This window comes from Crocuta crocuta, unplaced genomic scaffold (assembly GCF_008692635.1).
Source record: "Crocuta crocuta isolate KB4526 unplaced genomic scaffold, BGI_CrCroc_1.0 scaffold288, whole genome shotgun sequence".
NCBI classification, from domain to species: Eukaryota; Metazoa; Chordata; class Mammalia; order Carnivora; family Hyaenidae; genus Crocuta; species Crocuta crocuta.
The window spans coordinates 1,131,422-1,155,275 of NW_027532607.1; the positions used below are offsets into that span (position 1 = coordinate 1,131,422).

The 23,854-nt window shown below is 35.4% G+C and overlaps 1 protein-coding gene across 1 annotated transcript in view; it reads left to right on the forward strand.

Moving 5' to 3' along the window:
- Positions 1-22,740, forward strand: part of EFCAB13 (EF-hand calcium binding domain 13) — a 76,803-nt gene extending 54,063 nt beyond the window's left edge. Inside the window, 8 exon segments of the mRNA XM_077780375.1 lie at positions 1,479-1,622; positions 3,775-3,846; positions 6,878-7,021; positions 7,615-7,686; positions 13,542-13,592; positions 17,384-17,524; positions 19,325-19,423; positions 22,592-22,740. Of these exon segments, the coding sequence (XP_077636501.1) occupies positions 1,479-1,622; positions 3,775-3,846; positions 6,878-7,021; positions 7,615-7,686; positions 13,542-13,592; positions 17,384-17,524; positions 19,325-19,423; positions 22,592-22,740 (872 nt within the window).
- The last annotated feature ends 1,114 nt before the right edge of the window (positions 22,741-23,854 follow it).

The following is a 23,854-nucleotide window of genomic DNA, read 5'->3' on the forward strand; positions in this document are numbered from 1 at the left end:
TGAGAACACTAAGATTTCGTGTCTTAGAAACTTTCAAATATATAATACAGTATCGTTAACTATAATCACAATGCTATGCATTAGATGCCCAGAACTTATTCATCTTCTAATTGTAAGTTAGTACCCTTTGACCAGCATCTTCCCAGTTTCTCCACCCTTCAGCCCCTGGTAACCACCATTCTACTCCATTTCTGAGTTCTGGTTTTTTAGATGTGAACCTTATAGTATTTGTCTTTCTCTGTCTGATTTATCTTACCAAGCATAGTGCCTTTTAGGTCATGTTGTCGCTAATGTCAAGATTTCCTTCTTATAGCTGAATAATATTCCATTGTAGGCCTGGCTCTTCTTTTTGGGTCTTGTTTCCTGGCTCCTTCTTTTCTGACTGGCTTTTAAGTATTAACAGGATCCCAAGATCCATTCTGAGTCCCATTCTCTAAACCTCTTACAGAATCATCTTACTGCTTTAAATAATATTGCTATTCTTTTGACTCCCCATGTATCTTATACTTAATATGTATAAAAAAGAATTCTTGCTCTCCAAGAATCTTATTCTTTCCCTAGGCTCTCTTATCTCAGTTTTTGACACTACTGTCCACCCAGCTTCTCAGTTCTCAAACCTAGGAGTTCATCAGGGCCCCAGCCTCTCATTCAATTCATCACTAAATACTCTCAGTTTTGGGGTGCCTGGCTGGTGCCAGCTGATAGAACGTACAACTTTTAATCTCTGGGTTGTAAGTTTGAGCCCCATGTCAGGTGTAGAGATTGCTTAAAAATAAAGTCTCAAACAAATTTTAAAAAATTTGTTTTTAAACTTTCAATTTTATTCTCTGAACACATCCTATGTTTGTCTACTTCTCATTATCTTCATCACTGTTACCCTTGCTGCAGCCACTGTCATCTTTTTCTCTGAACTAGCTTCCTAACTGCTTGATCTTCCAGAGAGTCCATTCTCTATACAGCAGTAGAGTGATCCTTTTACACATTTGTAATGAGATAATTTTACTCCATGTCTCATTAAATCTTTCAGACATTTTCTATTGGAATTAAAAAAAAAAACAAAAAAACGAATTTCTTTCCATGGTCTGTAAGTAGTAAATTGAAGAGGAAGTAAGATCCAGGGAAGAATGTAGGAGGGAGTTACAGAGCAAAAGCTATTTAATTCATGGTTTTATCAGTTGGAGTTGTTTATGAAATTCAGACTTACGTAACTCTATAGTTCAATGAAAATGACTCTATAATGGTTATTCAGCAGTAGGTCACTATAAGTTCTTGAAATATTTCAGAATCCTCAAACACTAATTTTGGTGTTAAATGCTTTATTGTGTTTTAATATTTTAAAATCGGCAATCATTTGTACTATATTTGTTATTCTTCTTAGCCATAAAAACCTTAATTCCTGACTATTCCAGATAATAGCTTAATGGTACTAACTTCTTGGACAAGGGTGTTGTAAAACTTGTATGTTATCTACTCTTCAGTATTGCCTGACACTATTGAAAACCTCCATAATCTCAGCAAAGGAAAGATGAATGTTTCTCATCTGTGGAACACTCTGTCTAACTTGAATAGTAACTTGAAAAAAAAGGAATTCCTATATGCACTGAAATTAGCGACAGTGGATGGTAAGTATTCCAAATATTACAATAAAAGATATATAAGTATATGGGTCTGTTTTCTATCAACCTTTGTTTTTCCTTGTATCTTGTATTTGGTTGATATGCCAATATATACACTTAGGAAATATAAAGGAACCTCATTGTTTGGTTGTCCGACAGAAAAAAATGTTAATATCTAATTTATTATTACTTTAAATTGATCAAATATGCATTTATTACCTTCAAGTTGTGTAATATGTTACTGGAAAATTACATATCCCAGTGAACATAGAAGGGATTGTTAGGAAATGTTAAGAGATCTATTCCAGTTTTTTATTAACATTACTTCAGATATCCATACTGTAAAATAGACCTCATGGTGGCTACCACCTCTACTAAGTTAGCAAGTAAAAAAAGATTCGAACAAAACAAAAAAATAAGTTTACAAGGAAAAACAAAGACCAAGACTACATTTTTTCTTAAGTTTTTTTTTTTAACATTTATTTATTTTTGAGAGAGACAGACCAAGACAGAGACAGAGCACAAGCAGGGGAGGGTCAGAGAGAGGGGGAGACACAGAATATGAAGCAGCTCCAGGCTCTGAGCTGTCAGCACAGAACCTGATGTGGGGCTTGAACCCATAAGCTGTGAGATCATGACCTGAGCCGAAGTTGGACACTTAATCAACTGAGCCACTCTGGTGCCCCTACAATTTTTCAAATAAGACTATCACTTACTGCTGATGTTCTGCATGCAGGGGAAAGGTAGTACACAACCACAGGTGAACATTTCCACTCCTTCATATTTTTCATACCTTGAAGTTACAAATGTACTATTATACTCTTTTATGTGAAATGTTTATGCAAAACTAGCCTAGTAACAAGAGCATGCTGTCTACAGTCTTTGCCAAAGAACCGTCTTTCCTTGTGAGGATTCCCTGTCCCTTTTTCTCCATTAAGCTACTGTTTAAGTGAGGCTGGTAATCTTGAATTTGAAGTGTGTTGGCTGTTTTGTTTATCAATATATTTGAGATGAGGAGGGTTCATGAAAATAGGATACCACTTGATAATAGTGATTTTTCCCCCTCTCTTTTATTGAGAAGCTTCAGTCTCTCTCTCTCTTTTTTTTTAATGTTTTATTTATTTCTAGGAGAGAGAGAGAGACAGCGTGAGCAGGGGAGGGTCAGAGAGAGAGGGAGTTACAGACTCTGAAACAGGCTCCAGGCTCTGAGCTGGCAGTCAGCACAGAGCCCGATGCGGGGCTTGAACCCACGAACCGCGAGATCATGACCTAAGCAAAAGTCAGACGCTTAACCGACTAAGCCACCCAGGCGCCCCGAGAAGCTTCAGTCTCTTGATAGAGTAAGTGGAAGTTGAAGGCAACATGCACCAGAGAAAGCATTATAGGGCATTTATTTTAGTCAGACCAATAAGGTATCATTTTATGATCTATAAAAATAACTCTTCCATCTACAAAATTACTTATTGTGATAATAAAGAAAACATACAGTATCCTATTCATTATTGTATACTTACAAAGCAAAAACTCAGTGTAAAATATAGGTTATTCTACTATCTAAATCCAAATACATGCATGATATTGAAAACTATATATGTACCCCATCTGTGATACTATTTCTTCTTTCAACATTGGATCTTATGTACAAAGTGATTTAATTCTTATTTTAATGCAGTGGTTTGCAAAGTTTGGAACCTTGTTATTTTTGGTTTGGTATTTATATTTGGTGCTGATAAGGCAGTAGAATCCTTTTCTTCTAAATGAAATCTTACAGAGTAACTCAATATATAACTCATAGAAGTTGAGTTTCTCTGACTAAAGTGGGGGAAATGACCACGTGAACTACTTAAGTATCTCAACAGAACCTTAGAAACATGAGAAAGAATTTAAACATTACTGACCTAGGATATTCTTTTTTGACTATGGTATGTGTTAAAAAGGAAAACGGTGGGTACCAGGGTGGCTCAGCCGGTTAAGCATCCAACTCTTGATTTCAGCTCAGGTCGTGATGTCATAGTCGTGGAGTCGAGCCCTGTGTCAGACTCTGTGTGGATAGCATGGAGCCTGCTTGGGATTCTCTCTCTTCCTCCCTCTCTCTCTGCCCCTCCTCCCCTCTCTCAAAATAAGTAAATAAACATTTAAAAAAATGTTTTTCTTGCAGAAGAAGATGAAGTACAAATAGAAGAATTTGGACAAGTGGTAAAGGATATTCATGAGGCCTCCAGGTTAAAAGGTAACTACTATATTGCTTGTGACTGTTAAATTTACTTTTATTGAATGGATGTCTTTGTGGAGTTTTTTTTTTGTTTTGTTTTGTTTTAGAATTTCTAGTTCTGTGAATTTTTGGTTACCATGTTGGCATTGATCTATTTTAAAGCAGGCAAACTTGGTTTTGATTAAAAGTTGGCAGTGTCCGTGATGAAAGAAAAAAGGCTATTTCTGGAATGGGGCCTGTGTAAAGCTATTTTAAATCCCTTTTTTGTCTGTTTGTTTGTTTTGTTTTTCTTCTGGACTTTACGTAAAGTCAGCTACTGGCTTTATAATTTTTCAGATACGAATATTTTCTATATCATTTTAAGCCTCAGACTTAGGACTCTGCCCTGTGTAAAGGCTTCTATATTATAGAATTTCTTGGAAATCTTCTATTGCTTCCTTTAGTAGACATTCCTCATGTTCCTTTCTTTGGATTTTGTTAACATACATGAGTGACCATATGCATTTTGCAGCATGGGTATTTTCTACTGCTTGACTTCCATTTTTGCTTAAAAGTTAAAACCATAGAACTAAAACCAATGAAGATCATACTCATGGAGTTTGTGTGCTTTTCTATTTGGAAAATAAGTTTAAAACTTTATATCACTGGCAATTTATTTGAATAACCATTCAATTTTGTTAATAAACACTGTCAGGAAAAGAATAACAACATAGGTATATGTTTAGGGATACAGATGCAGAGTCATTTCTGGGTGTAAAGAAGTAGATAGATACTTTTCCAATTTTTAATAACTACTCTGCCTTGGTATAAAATTTCTAACATTATTGTTTCTCTTTTAGGTTAAGAAAAGTATTTAATAATTCCCTGTTGACATATACATATGTTACCTGGGCCACATAACATAATTAGCATCAACATAGTATAGTGAAATAGATTAGCTCTAGGAAACAATGCATGCAGGTAGAAAAGAACACGGGCTATGGAGTCTGATAAATGGTGCTTTGTGGTTTTTTGACTTACCAGCTGGGTAGTCTCCATAGGTCATTCCAGTTTCCTCATCTTTAAAACAAGGAAGCTAATAAAATTATGATTCTCATAGAGTTGTCAGGATCAACTGCAAAAACACATATAAAGTACATAACCTAATTATTAGACACATGTTATATACTTGGTAAATGGTAGTTAATTTTGAAATCAGAGAACAGAGTTCAGAAAGATGGAGTTCAGGACAGATAGGTTTTTATCTGGAGGAAGGAAAAAACAATTGAAATTAAACCACTGAAAAAGGAGAACCAGTGTAGTTTAGGTATCTGAATCTGGGTGTTGGTCATAATGATTGGGGGGTTGGCAGTGGAATCTGTCACCCAGTGCAATAGAAGGCCAATAATTACAGGGAAGAGTCAGGAAGAGCCACCCTAGAAGAAAAGTGTTAACAGAGCAGGCCTAAAACTGCTCTCTTTAGAAAAGCCTGCTTGCAAGGTTGACTGTCACATGAGAACTTGGCTCTCAGAATATTCCCTTCATTACTAACTAATAAGGCTGGTTCACTGTACCTGGACTTTTTGTTGATGAACTTGGAGGGACTGAGAAAATAGGCATATGGTGGATAAAGTTCTGTGCTTTCCTTCAATATACACATAGTTTTAAGGGATTATGGTCAGTATCTGATCTTATAGTTGAAGATATCAGAGGTTGGGCAGGCAATTCTAGGTAATGATGTGGCTTAAGGATAGCCATTGGTTTGGATCACTTTGGAAAGGAAATGAAGGCTTTTTGGAGTTGAGAGGTCAAGGTTATTCTTATTGTCATCAGATGATAATGGGAAATGGGGCCGCAGGAGGATTATGAGCAAGGTGACCAAGATCCTCAAAGATGGTGAAAGAGTGATCAGAAAGCTAATAGTTGATGGTGTCAGGAGGGTAGTGTAGGTCAATGACAGGCCTGAACCTCAGGGGAGTGATAAGTTTGATTGAAGGTAGAACTAAAATAGCCAGACAGCAAAAATTTAGGAGTGTTTCTCTGCTTCCTAGTCCTATGTGGAGCATGGTAGATGAGCAGACTCCACTTACAGTGTCTGTGCAAGGAAACCATCTTTTTAAGAACACCAAGCTTTAGTTACAATAAAGAAGCAGAGCTGATAAAGGTTTTTAGATGTGGGCGAAGCTCAGATTGCCATTTGCAGTTGCCTTCCTGTGATGTTAGAGGGACAGAAAGCGAAGCAGGTTCTAAGGTACTAAGAAGCTGTGATTACTATTTGCAGCTGGTTACTGATGGCTTAATAATAATAATAATAATGATAAATAATAATAATCATAAATAATAGTAAATGTATTGCTACTAATATGACATTTAGTGTTTGCTATATAGCTAATATTGTTTTAAGTGTTTTTCATACATCATATGTTTAATCTCCATATTAACTGTGTGAGGTAGATAGTATTATTATCTTATTTTAGATATAAGACTACTAAATTTGATAGAGGAGTTAAATAGTAATAATTTGCTCAAGGTCACATAGTTTCAGGTCACAAATCCTGAAGCAGGGATTTGAATGTCCTTAACACTGCCTCCTATGAAAGGGATGGAAATGAAGCGAAATTCCAGATGCCAGGGTACAACTGAATCTCGGTAGAATTGAAAAGAAAAGGTGAATGAGTCTTTGTGATACTTGTGTTTCCTATTTTACATTTCTCATGATTCTGAAATCTATTTCACTTCAACCAGGGTGAGTAAATTTTGTTTGCTACCATTAGAGCTCCATTTAAAAATAACTACTTTGTGTAACTGCAGTGAAAAACTCAGCCACGAGAATAATTTTGATTGTGCCAATTTTATATTAGCAACAAAGAAACATGGCAGACCAAGCATGTCATGTTGCTGGACTTAGAGTTTCCTGAGGGCCAGATTCTTCACTGAGATTTCTTATTCTTCAGTTCAAGATGGGATCATAAATCATGGACTACACTGCCAAAAATTTTTAGTGATGGCTATTGTTGTTTTTTAAATCAAAGGTTAGTTCAATTACAGAATTACTTTTTTTGGTTTCTAGAGATACAAGACGTTGTCTTAGTTCTTGATGGGCTTGAAGGTGACATGATACCTGGGAAGAACTTGGAGAGCTTTCTAGGAAATATTGGGATTAAGTCACCTGAAGAAGAGGTAGAGAAAATTCTTCATTCAGATCTTGTTTCTGGTAAGTATTTAAATATTACTGTCCATTTTGTTTTGTTTTGTTTTGTTTTGTTTTGGCTAGGAGTACTTGAACAAAGCATGCAAGGTTTTTGTTCAAGTGAATGGGCTCCTTTGTTGAGCTAATATCTATAGGTATTTGCTTGTATTACTGTAAATGTCCTTGAAGAGGAGACTTTCTTTTACGTTCTCCTTTTACAGTTAATGAGAATACTCTTAGCAAGCAGGTAGACATTTTGTGGGGAGTGGGCTCACTATTCATTATTTGCTAAATCTAGATCGTGATTTAGCGAATAATGAATAGTTTGGAAATTCCAGTTCTGTGAATAGAAAACCTAGCTTTGCCACTTTGTACCAAGTAAAGTTATTGGACTTACAACTTTTCTTAGTAGGTTAATTCCCTTACAGGTAGAATCAGAACTAGTTTATCTACAATCTTGTAAGGTTAATTGCAAGGCACGGGGTGAAAATGAATCCCAAGTATCTTGTATATAAAGTGTTTAAGAAATTGTATGCTGATTTTGACTTCATATGAGCTTTTTAATATTATATTTTCCAGGGATTCTTGTCTATTGCTTCTCTCTTTCTTTCTTCCAGATGACAACATGGTGAATGTTAAAGACTGTATGAAGGCTTTGAAGGACACCCAGAAATTTTCCAATTTTGTTGGTAAGAGCTTTATGGTAAAACTATTGAATGGCAAACAACACAAGATGCATTCAGAGGTCACGTAGCCAAACGCTGTATTTGGTGCTTAAATTTTCTTTGTAGTATCTGTGCCAAATGTTTGTTTCATCTATATTTGAACACTTCCAGTTATGGCAAACTTTACTACATTTTTTTTTCGTTTAAGAATTTGTATTTGAATGGAAAAGACTGGGAAAATCACAAGGTTGTGATGTTTTCCAGTAGCTAAAGTAAGAAAATTTTATTGTATGATAATGGCAGTTTTGAAACTGTTATAAAAAATTTAGTGACCAGAAGTGTAAGAGACATAAAGCACAAGGCAATGCAGTGTCATGTCACCTTCTGGAAATATCACTGTTAAAGTGTGGTAAATATCCTTTTATCCTTTTTTATTTGAATCTATGAATATTTGTGTATTCTGAAATTATTATTTAAAAAAATTTTTTAATGTTTTTTATTTATTTCTAGGAGAGAGAGAGAGAGAGACAATGTGAGCAGGGGAGGGTCAGAAAGAGAGGGAGTCACAGACTGAAACAGGCTCCAGGCTCTGAGCTGGCAGTCAGCACAGAGCCCGACGCGGGGCTCGAACCCACGAACCGCGAGATCATGACCTAAGCGAAAGTCGGATGCTTAACCGACTAAGCCACCCAGGCGCCCCTGAAATTATCGTTAGGGGCACTTGGGTGTCTCAGTTGGTTAAATGTCAAATTTTGGCTCAGATTATGATCTCATGGTTCATGAGTTTGAGCCCCACATTGAGCTCTTTGCTGTCAGCACAGAGCCCACTTCAGGTCCTCTGTTTTCCTCTCTCTCTGTCCCTGCTTATTCTCGCTCTTTCTTAAATCAATCAATCAATTAATTAAATTACCATGTCCATAATAGTCCACGACTTGCTTTTTTAAAAGAAGCTAACAGTGATGGGGCGCCTGGGTGGCTTAGTCGGTTGGGCGTCCGACTTTCACTTAGGTCATGATCTTGCAGTTCGTGGGTTCGAGCCCCGCGTCGGGCTCTGTGCTGACTGCCAGCTCAGAGCCTGGAGCCTGTTTCAGTCTGTGACTCCCTCTTTCTCTGACCCTCCCCTGCTCATGCTGTCTCTCTCTCTCTCCTAGAAATAAATAAAACATTAAAAAAAAAAAAAAAGAAGCTAACAGTTTATATTAGATATTGTTCCATGTTCCATTATATCATAAACTACCTCATTCTTTTTAAAGACTGCATAATATTCCATTTTGGGGGTATACTATAATTTTATCCACAATACTTTTGGTGATATTTAGGTAATTGCCAATTTTTCACCATTCAAACATTTTGATAAAGATCATTATATGTATGTATTGCACAAAGTTTGCCTGGGGGATAAATTCCTCAGAAGTCATACTGCTAGACCAAAATATATGCCAATATGAGATGTTAACAGCTACCACTTAATTATCCTCTGAAAGCGTTGTAAAAATTCACACTTTTATCAGTAATGGATATTTATCGAATATTCTGCTGGTGGAAGAATTTTATTATTGTTTTAATATGCATGTCTTTAATGACTAGTAAGGTAAAACATAGTTTTCATATGATTATTGAATGTGCTTTGTTTATATTTTAATTAGATTGTCTTTTTCATATGAATTTATAAATATCTCTTTATATATAAGGGACATTCATGTTCTGTCTCATCTATTGCCATTTTTTTTTCTAGTTTATTATTCATCTTTGACTTCGATTTTGGTGGATTACTTTTTTCCATCTTCTGTCTTATGTTGTCAGTTTTGGTAATTTTTATTCTCCTACGAAATTTATTTTATTCAGGTGTTTTTTGGGAATATTAGTACAATCCAATGCAGTGATATTTCTTTTGATTTTTTGTATCTGGTTATTTTCTAATTCTTAAATTTGTACATATATTTGTATGTGTGTATGTGTATATCTATATTCATATATATATATCTGTTTCTATATTTACTAGCAGATCTTTTAATTATCTCTCTTTTTAAAGCTCTACCTCTTAGATTTATCTTTAGTGTTTCTATTTATAGTTTAAAAATTCTGCTTTTATCTTTGCAAAGTTCTCTCTATTGTTCCCTTATGCCCTTTTTTTTTTTTTTACAAATAGTTTATTGTCAAATTAGTTTCCACATAACACTCAGTGCTCATCCCCACAAGTGTCCTCCTCCATGCCCATCCCCCCCTCCCCCCACATCCATCAGTCCTCGGTTTTTGTCAGCATTCAAGAGTCTCTCATGGTTTGCCTCTCTCCCTTTCCCCCACCATTTCCGCCCTTCTTCTCCCCCTTGTTCCTCCGTCAAGTTCCTCCTAATCCTCCTATACGTGCAAACATATGATATTTGTCCTTCTCTGCCTGACTTATTTCGCTCAGCATAACACCCTCAAGGTCCATCCATGTTGCTACACATGGCCAGATTTCATTGTTTCTCATTGCCATGTAGTATTCCATGGTATAGATAAACCACATCTTCTTGATCCATTCATCTGTTGATGGACACTTAGGCTCTTTCCATGTTTTAGCTATTGTGGAGAGTGCTCCCTTATGCCCATTTTTATAGTTTTTCTAAGTTGTTTAAATTATTATCTTACTTTTTTTTTCTTACTGAGAAATAAATGTTTAAGACTATCAATTTTCATTTCAGTAAGACTTTGATTTGTCTAACAGTCTTTGTTTATTATCGTTATTTTCTAAGTATTTTCAGTTGTATTTTGACTTCCTCCTTGATGTAAGAGTTCCTTAAGAGGAAACTTTTTTATTTATTAAAAAAATGTTTTTAACATTTATTTATTTTTGAGAGAGAGTCAGAGATACAGCATGAGTGGGGGCGGAGTGGGGAGAAAGAGAGACACAGAATCTGAAGGAGGCTCCAGGCTTTGAGCTGTCAGCAAAGAGCCAGATGTGGGGCTCAAACTCACAGACCATGAGATCATGACCTGAGCCAAAGGCTGGTACTCAACCAACTGAGCCACCCAGGCGCCCTTAAGAGAAAACTTTAAATTTTAAAGCAATTATTTGAAAAATTTTTAAATAATTTGAATTTCATTATTGTCCTATCTTTGCTGTTTATTTTTAATTTTACTTTACTGTGATCACAGAATGAGGCCTATAGTAGAGTATTTGATTGTTCCATGTTCATTACATATGGAGTTTCTTTGATTTTTACACGTTTATTTCAAAACCACTTTGGTGGGTTTCAGGGACAGGCTAATGGTAATGTAGACTCATCCTACTGTTTGTCTTGGAAATTCTTATGATTTTTTGAAGCAACCTATTGCATAATTTTTGGGCAGCTGTAGAACTGGTCAATTATTCCACATATTTGATGGAAATCCTGCCTTATAATTCCATTCTCAAACTTAACATTTGGACTCTTCCCTGTCAGTAGCCTTCCAGAAATGGGAGGGGAGCTCTTATATTTTCTGTCTTTCACATTGAATCATCTTTTCTCTGGACTCAGATTTCCCTTCAACCCTTCCTCACATGGCCTATTCTTGAAACTTCTTACCAATGACTAATGACTAAATCATTGAAAAATTCAATGTATCAAATTATACTTTTACATAAATTAGCTAATTTTAAAGTAATTTACTATACATTTCTCTTAATGAATCCTGAGAGATGACTTTTTAGATATGTACTTTAGAAATGTGAATGGTTTTGTTTGTTTGTTTGTTTGTTTTAATTAAGGAGGGTCAGTCATGGATTTCCTAGCCCAGATGTTTGATGTTATTGTGCGAAACATAATAGGCTTTTCTGATTCTCTAAATTGGGTAAAGTGAGCTGACAGGAGCAAGGGGTACAGAGAAAGAAAGTAGAAAGGGAAGGTTTGGAGTTTGGGAGCAATTGTGAAGAATGGAGGGTATTTTTTATTGAAATGGTGAGCTTATTGATAGAATAACTAAAGAAACCTTGGCATACATTTTTGTTCATAAAGGAATAACCCATGCAGAACCCTAAGTTTAAACAAAATAATTTCAAGAATAAAGATAAGGGAGTATAGAAAACTATATAGTGGAAAATGGATTGTTCTATCTTTTTAAATGGCCACATGTGGGTAGTGGCTGTCATTTTGGACAGTGCAAAACTGAAAGAGTCCATCAGTTTTACTTCTGTGTTCCAAAAATTTAGATCCATGGACTGAATTACATGTTGCATGGATATTCTCTGTGTTTGTAGCATTGAAAGACATCATCGATACCTTGGATCATATGGAAGACAGTGATCAGTCTGACAAGGACAGGTATGCAGATGTACTTGGAAACACCAGTAGAAGTTATTTCACTGATGACCGTCTTCGAGAAGTGCTAGATGATTCCTTGCTTGACGGTGAGTTGATTGAACAAACAACTAGCAACTTGTAATAAAAATTTCTTCTAAAATTGTGTCCAAGGTTTTATAATATTTTACCAAATACGAATTAAATCTTAATACTTAGTTCCTAGATAGTATTGTAAATGTATTGAAATGCAATTTACTACAGATCAGATTTAGAGATATGCCTTATATTCTATATCCACAGATATTTAGTTATTACAATATCAAATTCCTGGATGATCTCCTGGACTGGATTGTAAAGTTGGTCTGAAAGTATTTATATATATTGTTTTATGGCTTTAAAATGCTTCTTTTTAGAGTAATTTCATTTCAAAGTTAATCCCTTTCCTTTTATGAATTTTAGAAAGGTCTTAATCGTTTTCTAGCTTTCTTTTTTTTTAGATAAAAGCCCTTTGGAAAATACAAGTTATTGTTGAACAATTACAACGTTGGTCTATATAACACTCTGTATAAGTGTTGAGCTGCTATTTGCTCTACTTACAAAAAATTTACCCGACCCATTCATATTCTTATCTGGGATATACCCAGATGGATTTTATCCATACTTGGAAAACCATCTCCTGCCTTTAAATTTAGCTTCGGCTAAAAAATAAGATCAGATCTGCCTTTCAGGGAACAACTAGCGATGTGCAAAGACAGTTTAGGTTGTCAAAACTGATGGGAGAGGAAGGCTGGGATCTAGTGAGTAGACACGAAGTATGCTACTAACCACCCTATAATGTATAGGACAGCACCCCCCAAATAATTACCTGGCCCCAACTGTAATTTTGCTGAAGTTGAGAAATCCTATTTTAGAGTTATCTTGTAAAATTACCAAACCTGCTATTTTGGAGTACTTTTTAATAGGTTAGTTGTTTTTTTTAAATCCTGCTTAGAGCAAATTTTAAAAATTAATGTAAATATAATGTATCTTTATTCTAACCTCCTTTTGTTTCAAGGTAATACCTGCACTAGTTTTGAGTTATTCTCAACTGCTCTCTAACTGCAATATGGTCCATCTGTGCAAATGGACATATTTTAGGTCTATCACTTGTCCCTCAAATAGATCTCTGTATCAATTTGCATTTTTGTAGAAAGTGTATAGGATGAAGGGTATAACTATGCCTTGTCCAAAGGACAAGCTCCAGGATTAGATAGATAGGTAGGCAAGCAGAACTAGAGAAGGATAATTCAGACTAATAATTAAACATTTTATTGAATATATGAGCCTGGGGATTAAGCTGCTTTCTTAGGGAGAAAGGGAGCATTTGTAACATTAGAATCTCAGCCATATTTAAGGAGCTTGGTGGAGGTTGACAAATCCATGGAGTCTAAGAAGTAAGAAGAAGATGAGTAGAGGATGTTATGCTGGGAGCTAGTGGAAGATTTTGAAAAGAAGGGAATGGTTAATGATAAATGTTACTGAGAAATGAAGTTTATAATCTATCCATTGGTTTTCTTCCAAACTGGGTAAAATCAGGATGCTATTCCTTATGGCAAATCTCTCTATTTAAATTTGCAGATTTTAGGAAAGAGGTTTTGTCTTCAAATCTGAAACTACCAACAGCAGATGGTAAGGACTTTACATATGGATACAATAAAACATTCCCTATGAGAGTTATTTTTTAGGGTCATTGCCAAGTGCCAATGGATTCCTAGTCCATTTTTCCCACTCCAGCCAGAGTAATATGATGATGTTATGTACCCCTATTTACAACTCTTTAAACATTTTCCATTTTTGTTAAAGATCAAAATCCTGCATGTCCTAGCTTTCTAGCATGATTTTGTACCATCACCCTTGCTTTCTGTATTTTCAGGTACATTGGCTTTCTTTCATTTCCTTAGATACTTTCTTTTCCTCCAACTAACAAAGCTTTTGCATATTTTGCTCCCTGGAATATTTTTCCTGACATTCTGCCTAGTTAATGTTTACTCATCTTTCAAATGAATGACAGGGTGCCTGGGTGACTCAGTTGGTTAAGTGTCTGACTTTGGCTCAGGTCATGATCTTGCATTTTGTGAGTTAGAGCCCTGTATTGGGCTCTGTGCTGACAGCTCAGAGCCTGGAGCCTGCTTCAGATTCTGTGTCTCCCTCTCTCTCAACCCCTCCCCTGCTTGTGCTCTGTCTCTCTCTCTCTGTCTCTCAAAAATAAAATAAAATAATTTTTTTAATTTAAAAATCATTCAAATGAATGTCAATGTCCTCTAGGGAGTCTATTGTTATCTGCTAGTCTAGGTCAGCTTCTTTTCTTATGTGCTTTTATTAAACCATGTATTTTTCATAGCATTTATTATTTAATATTATAAATACCCATTCATATTTTTAAATGAGACTAGAAATGCTCAGTATATTTTACCTTAACAAGCGACAAAAATAGGGGCAACTGGCTGGTTCAGTTGGTAGAGCACGCAACTCTTGATCTCAGGGTCATGAGTTCAAGCCCCACATTGGGTGTAGAGCTTACTTAGAAAACAAGTAACAAAAATATTAGAGAACCTTAAATCATCTTAATTCATTAAGACAAAAATAATATAATTTTTTAAAAATTTTCTAATGTTTATTGAGAGAGAGAGAGTGAAAGAGAGACAGAAAAACAGAATGTGAGCAGGGGAGGGGCAGAGAGAGAGGGAAACAGAATCCCAAGCAGGCTTCAGTCTTTGAGCTGTCAGCCCAGAGCCTGTCGTGGGGCTCGAACTCATGAACCACGAGATCATGATCTGAGCCTAAGTCAGACATTTAACTCACTGAGCCACCCAGACGCCCCCCAAAAATATAATTTTTCATTAAAAATTTTTTATTTGAGTACAGTGGACGTACAATGTTATATTCGTTTCAGGTGTAGTGATTCAACTTCTGTATACATTTTGCTAATGCTCACTGTGAACATTGCTACTATCTGTCACCATACAATGCTATTACAATATCATTGACTATATTCCCTTTCCTGTGTCTTTTATTCCCATGACATAGTCATTACCTTCCTGGAAGCCTGTACCCATTTTGTCCATTGTCTCCCCTTCTCTCTGGCTACCATCAGTTTGTTCCTATATTTATAGGTGTGATTTTGCTTCTTTTTAAAATTTGTTTTTTAGATTCCACATATGAGTGCAGTCATATGGTATTTGTCTTTCTCAGTCTGACATATTTCACTTAGCATAATACCCTCTAAGTCCATCCATGTTGTTGCAAATGGAAAAAAAAAATCTCATCCTTTTTCATGGTTTTGTCGTATTCTGTAATATACCACATCTTTATTCATTCACCTATTGACAGATAGTTGAGATACTTCCATATTTTGGCTATTATAAATAATGCTGCAATAAACATAGGGGTGCATGTATCTTTTTGAATTAGTATTTTTGTTCTCTTTGGGTAAATATCCAGTAGTGGAATTATCGGGTCAAAAAGTATTTCTATTTTTGCTTTTTGAAAAACCTTCATACTATTTTCCACATCAGCTGTACCAATTTATATGCTACCAACAGTGCACAAGGACTTCTTTTTCTTCACATCCTTGCCAGCACTTGTTATTTCTTATGTTTTTGATTTTAGCCATTCTGACATGTGTAAGGTGGTATCTCATGGCTATGTTGATTTGCATTTCCCTGAGATTAGTGATGTTTAACACATTTTCATGTGTCTGGTGGCCATCTGTATATCTTCTTCAGAAAAATGTCTATTTATGTCCTTTTCCCATGTTAAAATCTGATTGTTTTCTAGTCATATTTTTGATTATTCGATTAATGATTGTTTTTCTTATATTCCTGAAGGCTTCATTGGGCCAAGAACCATGTCTCCATTTTGCTCCAGATCCTAGCATTGTTTCTCCAGATCCTAGCACAATCTTGGCTTTCAGAAGCTATTAGTATTGGCTAATTTAATAGTTAATATTATATAATATTTACTGTGCTAGGCATTGTTTCAAATCTTTTATGTTATTAACATATAATTGTGAATATTTATGAAATAGAAGAATGACAATACATCTGTCTTCATATCTCATTAGCCTCATCTCTCACTTCTGCATTTATTTATTCTGTAACCATATTACTTATTTTAATTTAAATTGGTTCCACATCTTTGCATGTGTTGTTTCCTTTCTGTACATTTCCTATCAAACAAATTCACATTCTTTCCCTAGACTCAGCTCAAACATCACTCTTCAACCCATACGACTTTTCAGAGTTGTAGGTTAGGTGCACTGTCTCAGTGCTGTCATATCTTGCACTTATTTTTCTCATAGTACCAACTATGACAAATTCAGTCCCTGTCTTCAAGGATTTACAGAAAACTCTTTGATGGAAGGGCTGAAATTTTCATTGTTGATCTTAGTAGCTATAAAATAAATGTTAGTAGAATGAATATCGGTCTAAAATGATATTACGGTATTCTTTCCAAGTGAAGGTTTAGATCTGTTGGTATAATGCAACAATTTTCACACTATGGAAACATACATGACAAGTTCAGTTTTGGGTTGAAAGAGGCATGGAGTGAGAAATAGTATTGACAAAAATTGAAACATCTAGTAATGATCATGTTTTATATTTTAAATTGGTGTGGTATCAACAGGACTACATTTGGTTGTATGGGTTGTGCCTTGCACAAAGATGCCTGGTTGAAAGGGTCCAAGGAGAGACTGAAACACACTCCATATTCCACTGTTCTCTCCAGGCTGGGACCACCAGTGCTAGATGGTAGCTACCTAGAGGAGAGGAAGGTGTTTCTCTTTGTAATTGATGAATAGAGAGGGGTGCCTTTTTCTAGTTCACACAAAAACACAATATAAACTGATAGTGGCCCTGGGGATCAAGAGCTTTAATCTCAAATTTTAGCATTTTTTTGTTTACTTTATCAGTTGATAGAAATCTTTAGATCTACATGTACAGGACATTACTATTATTTAAGAAAGGGTTACAGCTTATTCAGTATTTAATGGAGGAATGGATTCAAATAACCCATCATATTCTCTTCAGCACATCAATTTCTGGGTTTATTTATTTTCTTTCCTTAAATGTTTATCTTTGAGAGAGATAGAGAGAGAGAACAAGCAAGTTGGGGAGGGACAGAGAGAGAGAGAGGGAGACATGGAATCTGAAGCAGGCTCCAGGTTCTGAGCTGTTAGCACAGAGCCTGATGCGGGGCTTGAACCCAGGAACCGTGGGATCATGACCTGACCTGAAGTTGGACACTTAACTGACTGGCACACTCAGGCATCCCTAATTTTTTTGGTTTTAAATCCTTCTTGAAATAAATCTGTTGTCAGTTACAAGTAGAAAATATTTTGCTTTTTTTCTGCAGAGATTTTAGTTAAATATATATACTTAAATTGAGAATTTNATATATATATATATTTATCTTTGTAGAGATTAAAGAAGCTGCTCATATCTTGACAAGTGTTGATAATGGTAAGATTGGTATACGTAACTTGGAGCATGCCCTGAAAAGTTTGAATGTTAATTTAATTGAGGAGGACATCAGTGAAGCCCTTAAATGTTGCAGCATCAGTGGGGAGCATTTTTTTTGGCTTGAGATTCTTCTTATTTTGCCCTGTATATGGGAACCAGTCTTAGAGCATTTTATATGGAGGTAAAGTGCTAAAGGCAGTCACAATGAAGACTTAGGTTGATACAGATTAGAGCCAAAGTAGTCTGCTAATTTAAATATTTACTGACTGTTCATACTCATCTGGATACTACATATGCTTGTTTAGATAATTACCATTCATTTCTTATAAGCATGGGTGTGAAAATACCATTATATAGTAAAATAAAGACATAATACCAGCAACTTCATTTTGATCTGCAGTCTTTCTTCAGAGGAGATCCACTTTCACTTTTTATTTTGCTCCTCCCATCCTGTTTTTTAACCAAAGGAACTACCCAAAGCTTCATTACATTTTAGAAGAATAATTATTTAATTTTGGTCATTGTTTCCAAGTGGGCATATATTTATCTTTGTTTTCCATCTTTGACTTCACATAATATGTACTTGATCTCCTTTCCTGTTTACATTCACTCTTTAAGTGTCAAATCATGGGGGGGAATACTTCTAGAAACTGGTGAGTTTCACTGGTTTTAGACAGCTTTTTATTTGGGGTTTATCTTAACCAGCTTGGTTTTTTCTATGGAAATCCCATGTGTCTTAGGGGTAAGAGTACCTCCCCAGCCCTGTTGGTTATTGCTTTTGCCAGGTACCCTAGATTATTATTGACCTCGATCAATTTTTATGCTTTGACCTGGGGTTTTTCATATCATGAGAGTGGTATAAATTTAGACTCCAAGCCCACATGAGATACAGGAGATTTTTCACAGCTGATCTTTTTTTCCCACTGCCTCTCAAAATTGGGAAGATTTAGGTCTCCTTGGTGTTTACCTGGGCCAGTGAGTAAATATTTCAATCTCCCTTTCACTGGATTGAAATTCTCTAATCATCCCCATTTCATTTGGTATCTAATTTCAAACTCTTCATGTAGTAGGACTCAAGTTTTCATTTATGAATATGCATGAGCATTTAAATCAAGCACCTTGCCACTTTTGGATCTGATATGTATCCCCATATAGCAGTAGGCTTAGTACTCATTTGGTTTTCTCCTCTGGAACTCTGTGCCCACTTAAGGTTTTATTATTTCCTTTTCATATAACTTGGTCATGCATTGATAGAGTAAAGTATGTCATACAGCACCTTTAAGAATTTGTAGTGTAATGGTTCCTTTGCTACCCAGCTTGCCATTTTGTTATAGGTTAAAGTCTTTTTAATGTAGTTATAGCCCTATATGGCTGTGGTTACATTACTGCATTTTTATTCCTGTGTGTGTGTGTGTGTGTGTGTGTGTGTGTGTGTACCAATATGTAACCTCATCATCTCTGGCCTTAGACTGCCTGTTCAAATATAGCCTCTAGCACTTTCTGGCTCTTGTGACCTAGACAAGTTATTTAATTTCTCTTTGCTTTCATCTTTTAAAGATAGGCATATCAAGCATAGCCATGTTATAGAATTCTTGTGCAGATTTTTGTTAATAAATGTAAAGCATCATTAAAGGATACTTAGTATATATAAGGAACTCAAAAGTTATTTTAAGTTCTTACTTTTGAGTAAGAAGTCAAAAAAGTAAACTATTAATATCATTAACTGTTCAATGGGTGGTTCATGAAAGTATGAAAAATTATATTGAAATAGTTTCAGTCATTTGAGAGAGAAAATTAGGTAGAATGGAATTTTTGGAATTGTAAATCAGAGCCTTTATTTTATGTACCAACTGAGTATCAGGGTTTTAATGACAACGTGCTTGATTTTGATTTTTCCAGACAATAATGAGGTGAATTTAAAAGATTTCTTTGAAAGAATTAAGGAAAGTCCACATTTCAAAGAGTCCATAGCTAAGTGAATACTCCCAGTTCAAAGAAGTGACCGTAAAATAAAGATAATTAAATCCCATAAAAAATCACTAAATGGATTTCAGATGTTTTATTTGTAGTCTATAGTTTCAAAAAGGATTTCAAGCAGCTTATGCAATATAAATAATAGGAGAATATAAAAAACAAGTGAGGAAAACGGGGCAAAGTTATAAAGGAAGGAAAAGAAATAAAACAGTAGAAGGAGATATACAATAAATACCTTTGCTGTTAATACAAAGCCCTTTCTCAAGAGGAGATAAGTTTTTCTTCATTCAAGGGGTTCTGGATAGGAATTAAATCAGGTGTGGAAATTGGGTGATGGATCACTACCTTCTGCTGTGCTGTCTCAAGTCAGCCCTCTGGAGTTTTCAAGTTTACCCAACTGGACTGCCTATTGATTTCATTTATAGAAATCTTAACTTCAACTAACTAGTTTCTCTAAATCCTTGTGCTGTTAATCCCTGTATCATGCTTACTGCCATTTCATCTCTGTTGCCTTAACCACATCATCCTGACCCTGCTGTAGAAAGACAATTGCTTGATCTTTGTCCCCAAAGTTACGACGTTCCTCCTCAAAATTAGGGAAACCATTGCAACACCAGCATCTTTCCCTAAACCCCCATGTCCACAGAGAACACCTACCAAAGAAGTCCCCACAGATGCAGACACCACTGTCAACAATGCATTGGTGAAACAAATGTCTTTTTTTTCCACATTTTTTATGGCAAATCTTGTGCTTTTTTTCACATTTTAATATCTCTAAAATTTGAACACCTTTATAATCAATGGCATTATTTATCAGATGTACATTTTTACTGAGCTATAAATCACATACCATAAAATCTCATCCTTTTAAGGTGTTCAATTCTGTGGGTTTTGGTCTATTCACGAAGTCGTGCAATCATCACACTCTAATTCTGGGACATTTTCATCACCTCAAAAAGAAACCCTGAACCCTTTAGTGGTTATTTCCCCACTCTCCCCAGCTACTGATATCCACTAGTCTGCTTTCTATCTGTATTGATTTGCCTATTTTGAACATTTCATATAACTGGAATAGTATAATATGTGGCTTTTTGTGTCTGACTTCTTTCATTTAACATACTGTTTTTAAAGTTTATATTATAACATAAACAAGTACTTTATTCCTTTTTGTGATAGAATGATATTCTGTGGTTATACCATATTTTGGTATATTTCTTTATCAGTCCATAGACATTTGGGTTGCTTCTGTTTTTTGCCTACTAAGAATAATGCTGCTATAAGCATGTGTGTACATTTTTTTTGAGTACAGGTTTTTGTGTGAATGTACATTTTCATGTCTCTCGGGTACATACCTAGGAATGGAATTCCTGGGTCATGTGGTAACTTCACATTCAACTTGAAGAACTGCTGGAGCATTTTCCAAAGCATCTGTCCCATTTTACATTCCCACCAGCAATATATATTTCTTTACATCCTTGTCAACACTTTTTTATTATAGCCTAGTCTAACAAGTATCTCACTATGGCTTGGTTTTGCATTTCCCTGATGGCTAATGACATAGACATGTGTTTACTGGCCATTTGTATATCTTCTTTGGAGATATATATCCTTTGCTTATTTTAAAATTGGGTTATCTGTCAAGTTGTTAGGGTTCTTATATCCTGGATACTACAGCTTTATCAGACAGATGATTTGCAAATCTTTTCTCCCATTTTATGGGTCTTTTATCTTTCTTGGTGGTGTCCTTTGAAGCACAAAAGTTTTTAAATTGGGTGAAATCCAGTTTATGTTTTCTTTTATCACTTCTTTGGATATCATGTCTAAAGATAATCCAAATCGTCAAGATTTACACTGTTTTCTTCTAAGAGTCTTATAGTTTTATTTAGCCTTTTAATTTCAATTTTTGATTCATTTTGAGTTAATATTCATATGTAGTGTAAGATGGGAGTCCACTTTCATTCTTTTGCATGCAGATAGCCAGTTACCCCAGCATCATTTATTGACAAGATTATTCTTTCCCCCATTAAGTGGTTTTGGCACCCTTGTAAAAACTCAGTTGATCATAAATGTATGGATTTATTTCTAGACTCCCAATTCCATTCCAGTGATTTTTATTTGTTCTTATGCCAGTACCACATGGTCTTGATCAGTATAGCTTTGTAGTAAAGTAATAACCTAAACAGTAATTTTCAACCAGAGCAGAGCATCAAAATTACCTATAAAGCTTGAGTTACTTGGTTCTACTTCTGGCCATAATGGAGTAGCTTATGTGAAACCAACCCTCTTACTGAGAATAACTGGTAAAGTCTGGACTAAATTAAACAGCATCACCAACCACAACTATTTGAAGGCATTGGAAGGCAACCAAGGCTATCAGGATTTGTGGGGCTATAAGATAAATACAAAGAGCATGACTTTCAACAACAGCAGCTGCTGCTTCTTATTTTGTCTCCGTAACATAACTTTAAGTAAAATAATGCAATTTAGTTTTGATGTAAACTTATTTGTAATGCTTCACAATTATTCCAGGGGCCATATATGAAGTATTATGTAGCTATAGGCATAATGTAGGTTGACCAGTCACATAAGTCTACTTGAAAGGCACAGTAGTTAAGAGCATTGACTTTGGAACTATAGTGCCTGAACTTAAATTCTGGCCCTGCCACTTAATACCAGCATATTCTTTAGTAAATCACTTAATCTCACTAACCTTGGGGCACCTGGGTGGCTTAGTCAGTTAACCGTCCAACTTCTGCTCAGGTCATTATCTTGTGGTTTGTGAGTTTGAGCCCAACGTCTATGCTGACAGCTCAGAACCTGAAGCCTGTTAGCTTCAGCTTTGGATTCTGTTTGTCTCTCAGACCCTTTGCTACTCATTCTCTGTTTGTCTCTCTCTCTCAAAAATAAACAAAAAAAATCTCACCTCAGTTTCTTCATCTGAAAAATGGTGATAATAATTCCTATCTTGGGATTTACTATAGGGCTTAAATAGGTAAAGTAGAAGTACTTACATTAGTCTCTAGCACTTAGTAAGTTTTCACTAACTGCTAGTTCTTATAATACACAATGGTTTTTAAAACTGTACTGGTAATTTCATATAAATTCTTTTCTTCAACTCAAGCCTATTAAATGAAAGTGAACAATATATTCTTATTTCTGCTGTTGAAGCATGTTTTTGCTCTTTCTTTTTAGCTACACAGCTACTCTTAGCTGTTACCCAAATTCTCCAGAATGATCTAATTGATGTCTCTGACCTCAAGTCATTATTGATGAACAATGACTTTTATGCAGCTAATATTTTCCTTAATGAAGTATTAGGACATGGACCTGAACATGGTTAGTAGTTTGAATGCATCTATTTGTAAAGGCCATCATCTACCAGTGGGGGTGGGAGATGTATGGATGGGGGTATACAGCAATGGAGGGCACCCTGTGGGGCTGTAGTGAGATAACTGGTGAGCACCAGTGCCACCATAGTGTGCCAAGTCTGAGCTCTGTGAAACCAAACAGAAGGGTGAGTCTGGGCCTACTTTATCCATGTGGGTGGTGGTACTTGGGAGATGAGGTTACTTTGTCAGCTGACTAGCACAGGCAGTATTCAATCAGAATGCCATACACAGAGTACAACAGAGTCTTTGAGGCCCTTTACCAGGTGTTAACCCTTTGGAAGGTAAACTATGCTGATATCCATATCTCAGGGGATGTTGCACATGGCGTTGGCTCAGGGAAGCAGATATTTATAAATGTACAGAATAACTTCATTATTTTAATGTTGAATTATTTTAATGTTGAGATTGTTGAATCTCATCTTTGCTACATTTTCAAAAGAGATGGGGAGTATTCTTTACTTTGCTGGTCTCTGTAAGAGATTTTTTCTTCCTCAAATGTTAAGCAGAACTCACAGGTGAAGCCTTATGGACCTAGAGTTTTATTTATGGAAAAGTTCTGGATTATTGGTTTAATTTCCTAAATTGTATGGGATAACAAAAAATATTCTATTTTCTTGTTAATTTTGGCAGGCTGTGTTTTTATAGAAATTTGTCCATTTCATCTGACTTTTTAAATATATCGGATGAAGTTGTCCTTGACATGTGCTTTTTATCTTTTTTGATGTCTGCCCCATTTGTAATGATATCTTCATTTTCATTCTCAATATTAGTGACTTAGAGCTTTTTTCCCCCGACTCTGTCTCCCCAGAGTTTTTCTTTTCCTTTTTGTAAAACTGAGATATAATGGGCATATAACATTATGCAAGTTTAGGGTGTCCAATGTGTTGGTTTGATACATTCATATATTGCAATATGATTATCACCATAATGTTATCTAACACTTCCATCACATCACATAATTATAACCACAATTTCTTTTTTTGTGGTGAGAACATTTAAGATCTAGTCTCTTAACAACTTTTAATTATGTAATACAGTATTAGATCAGCACAGCATTATATTTCCA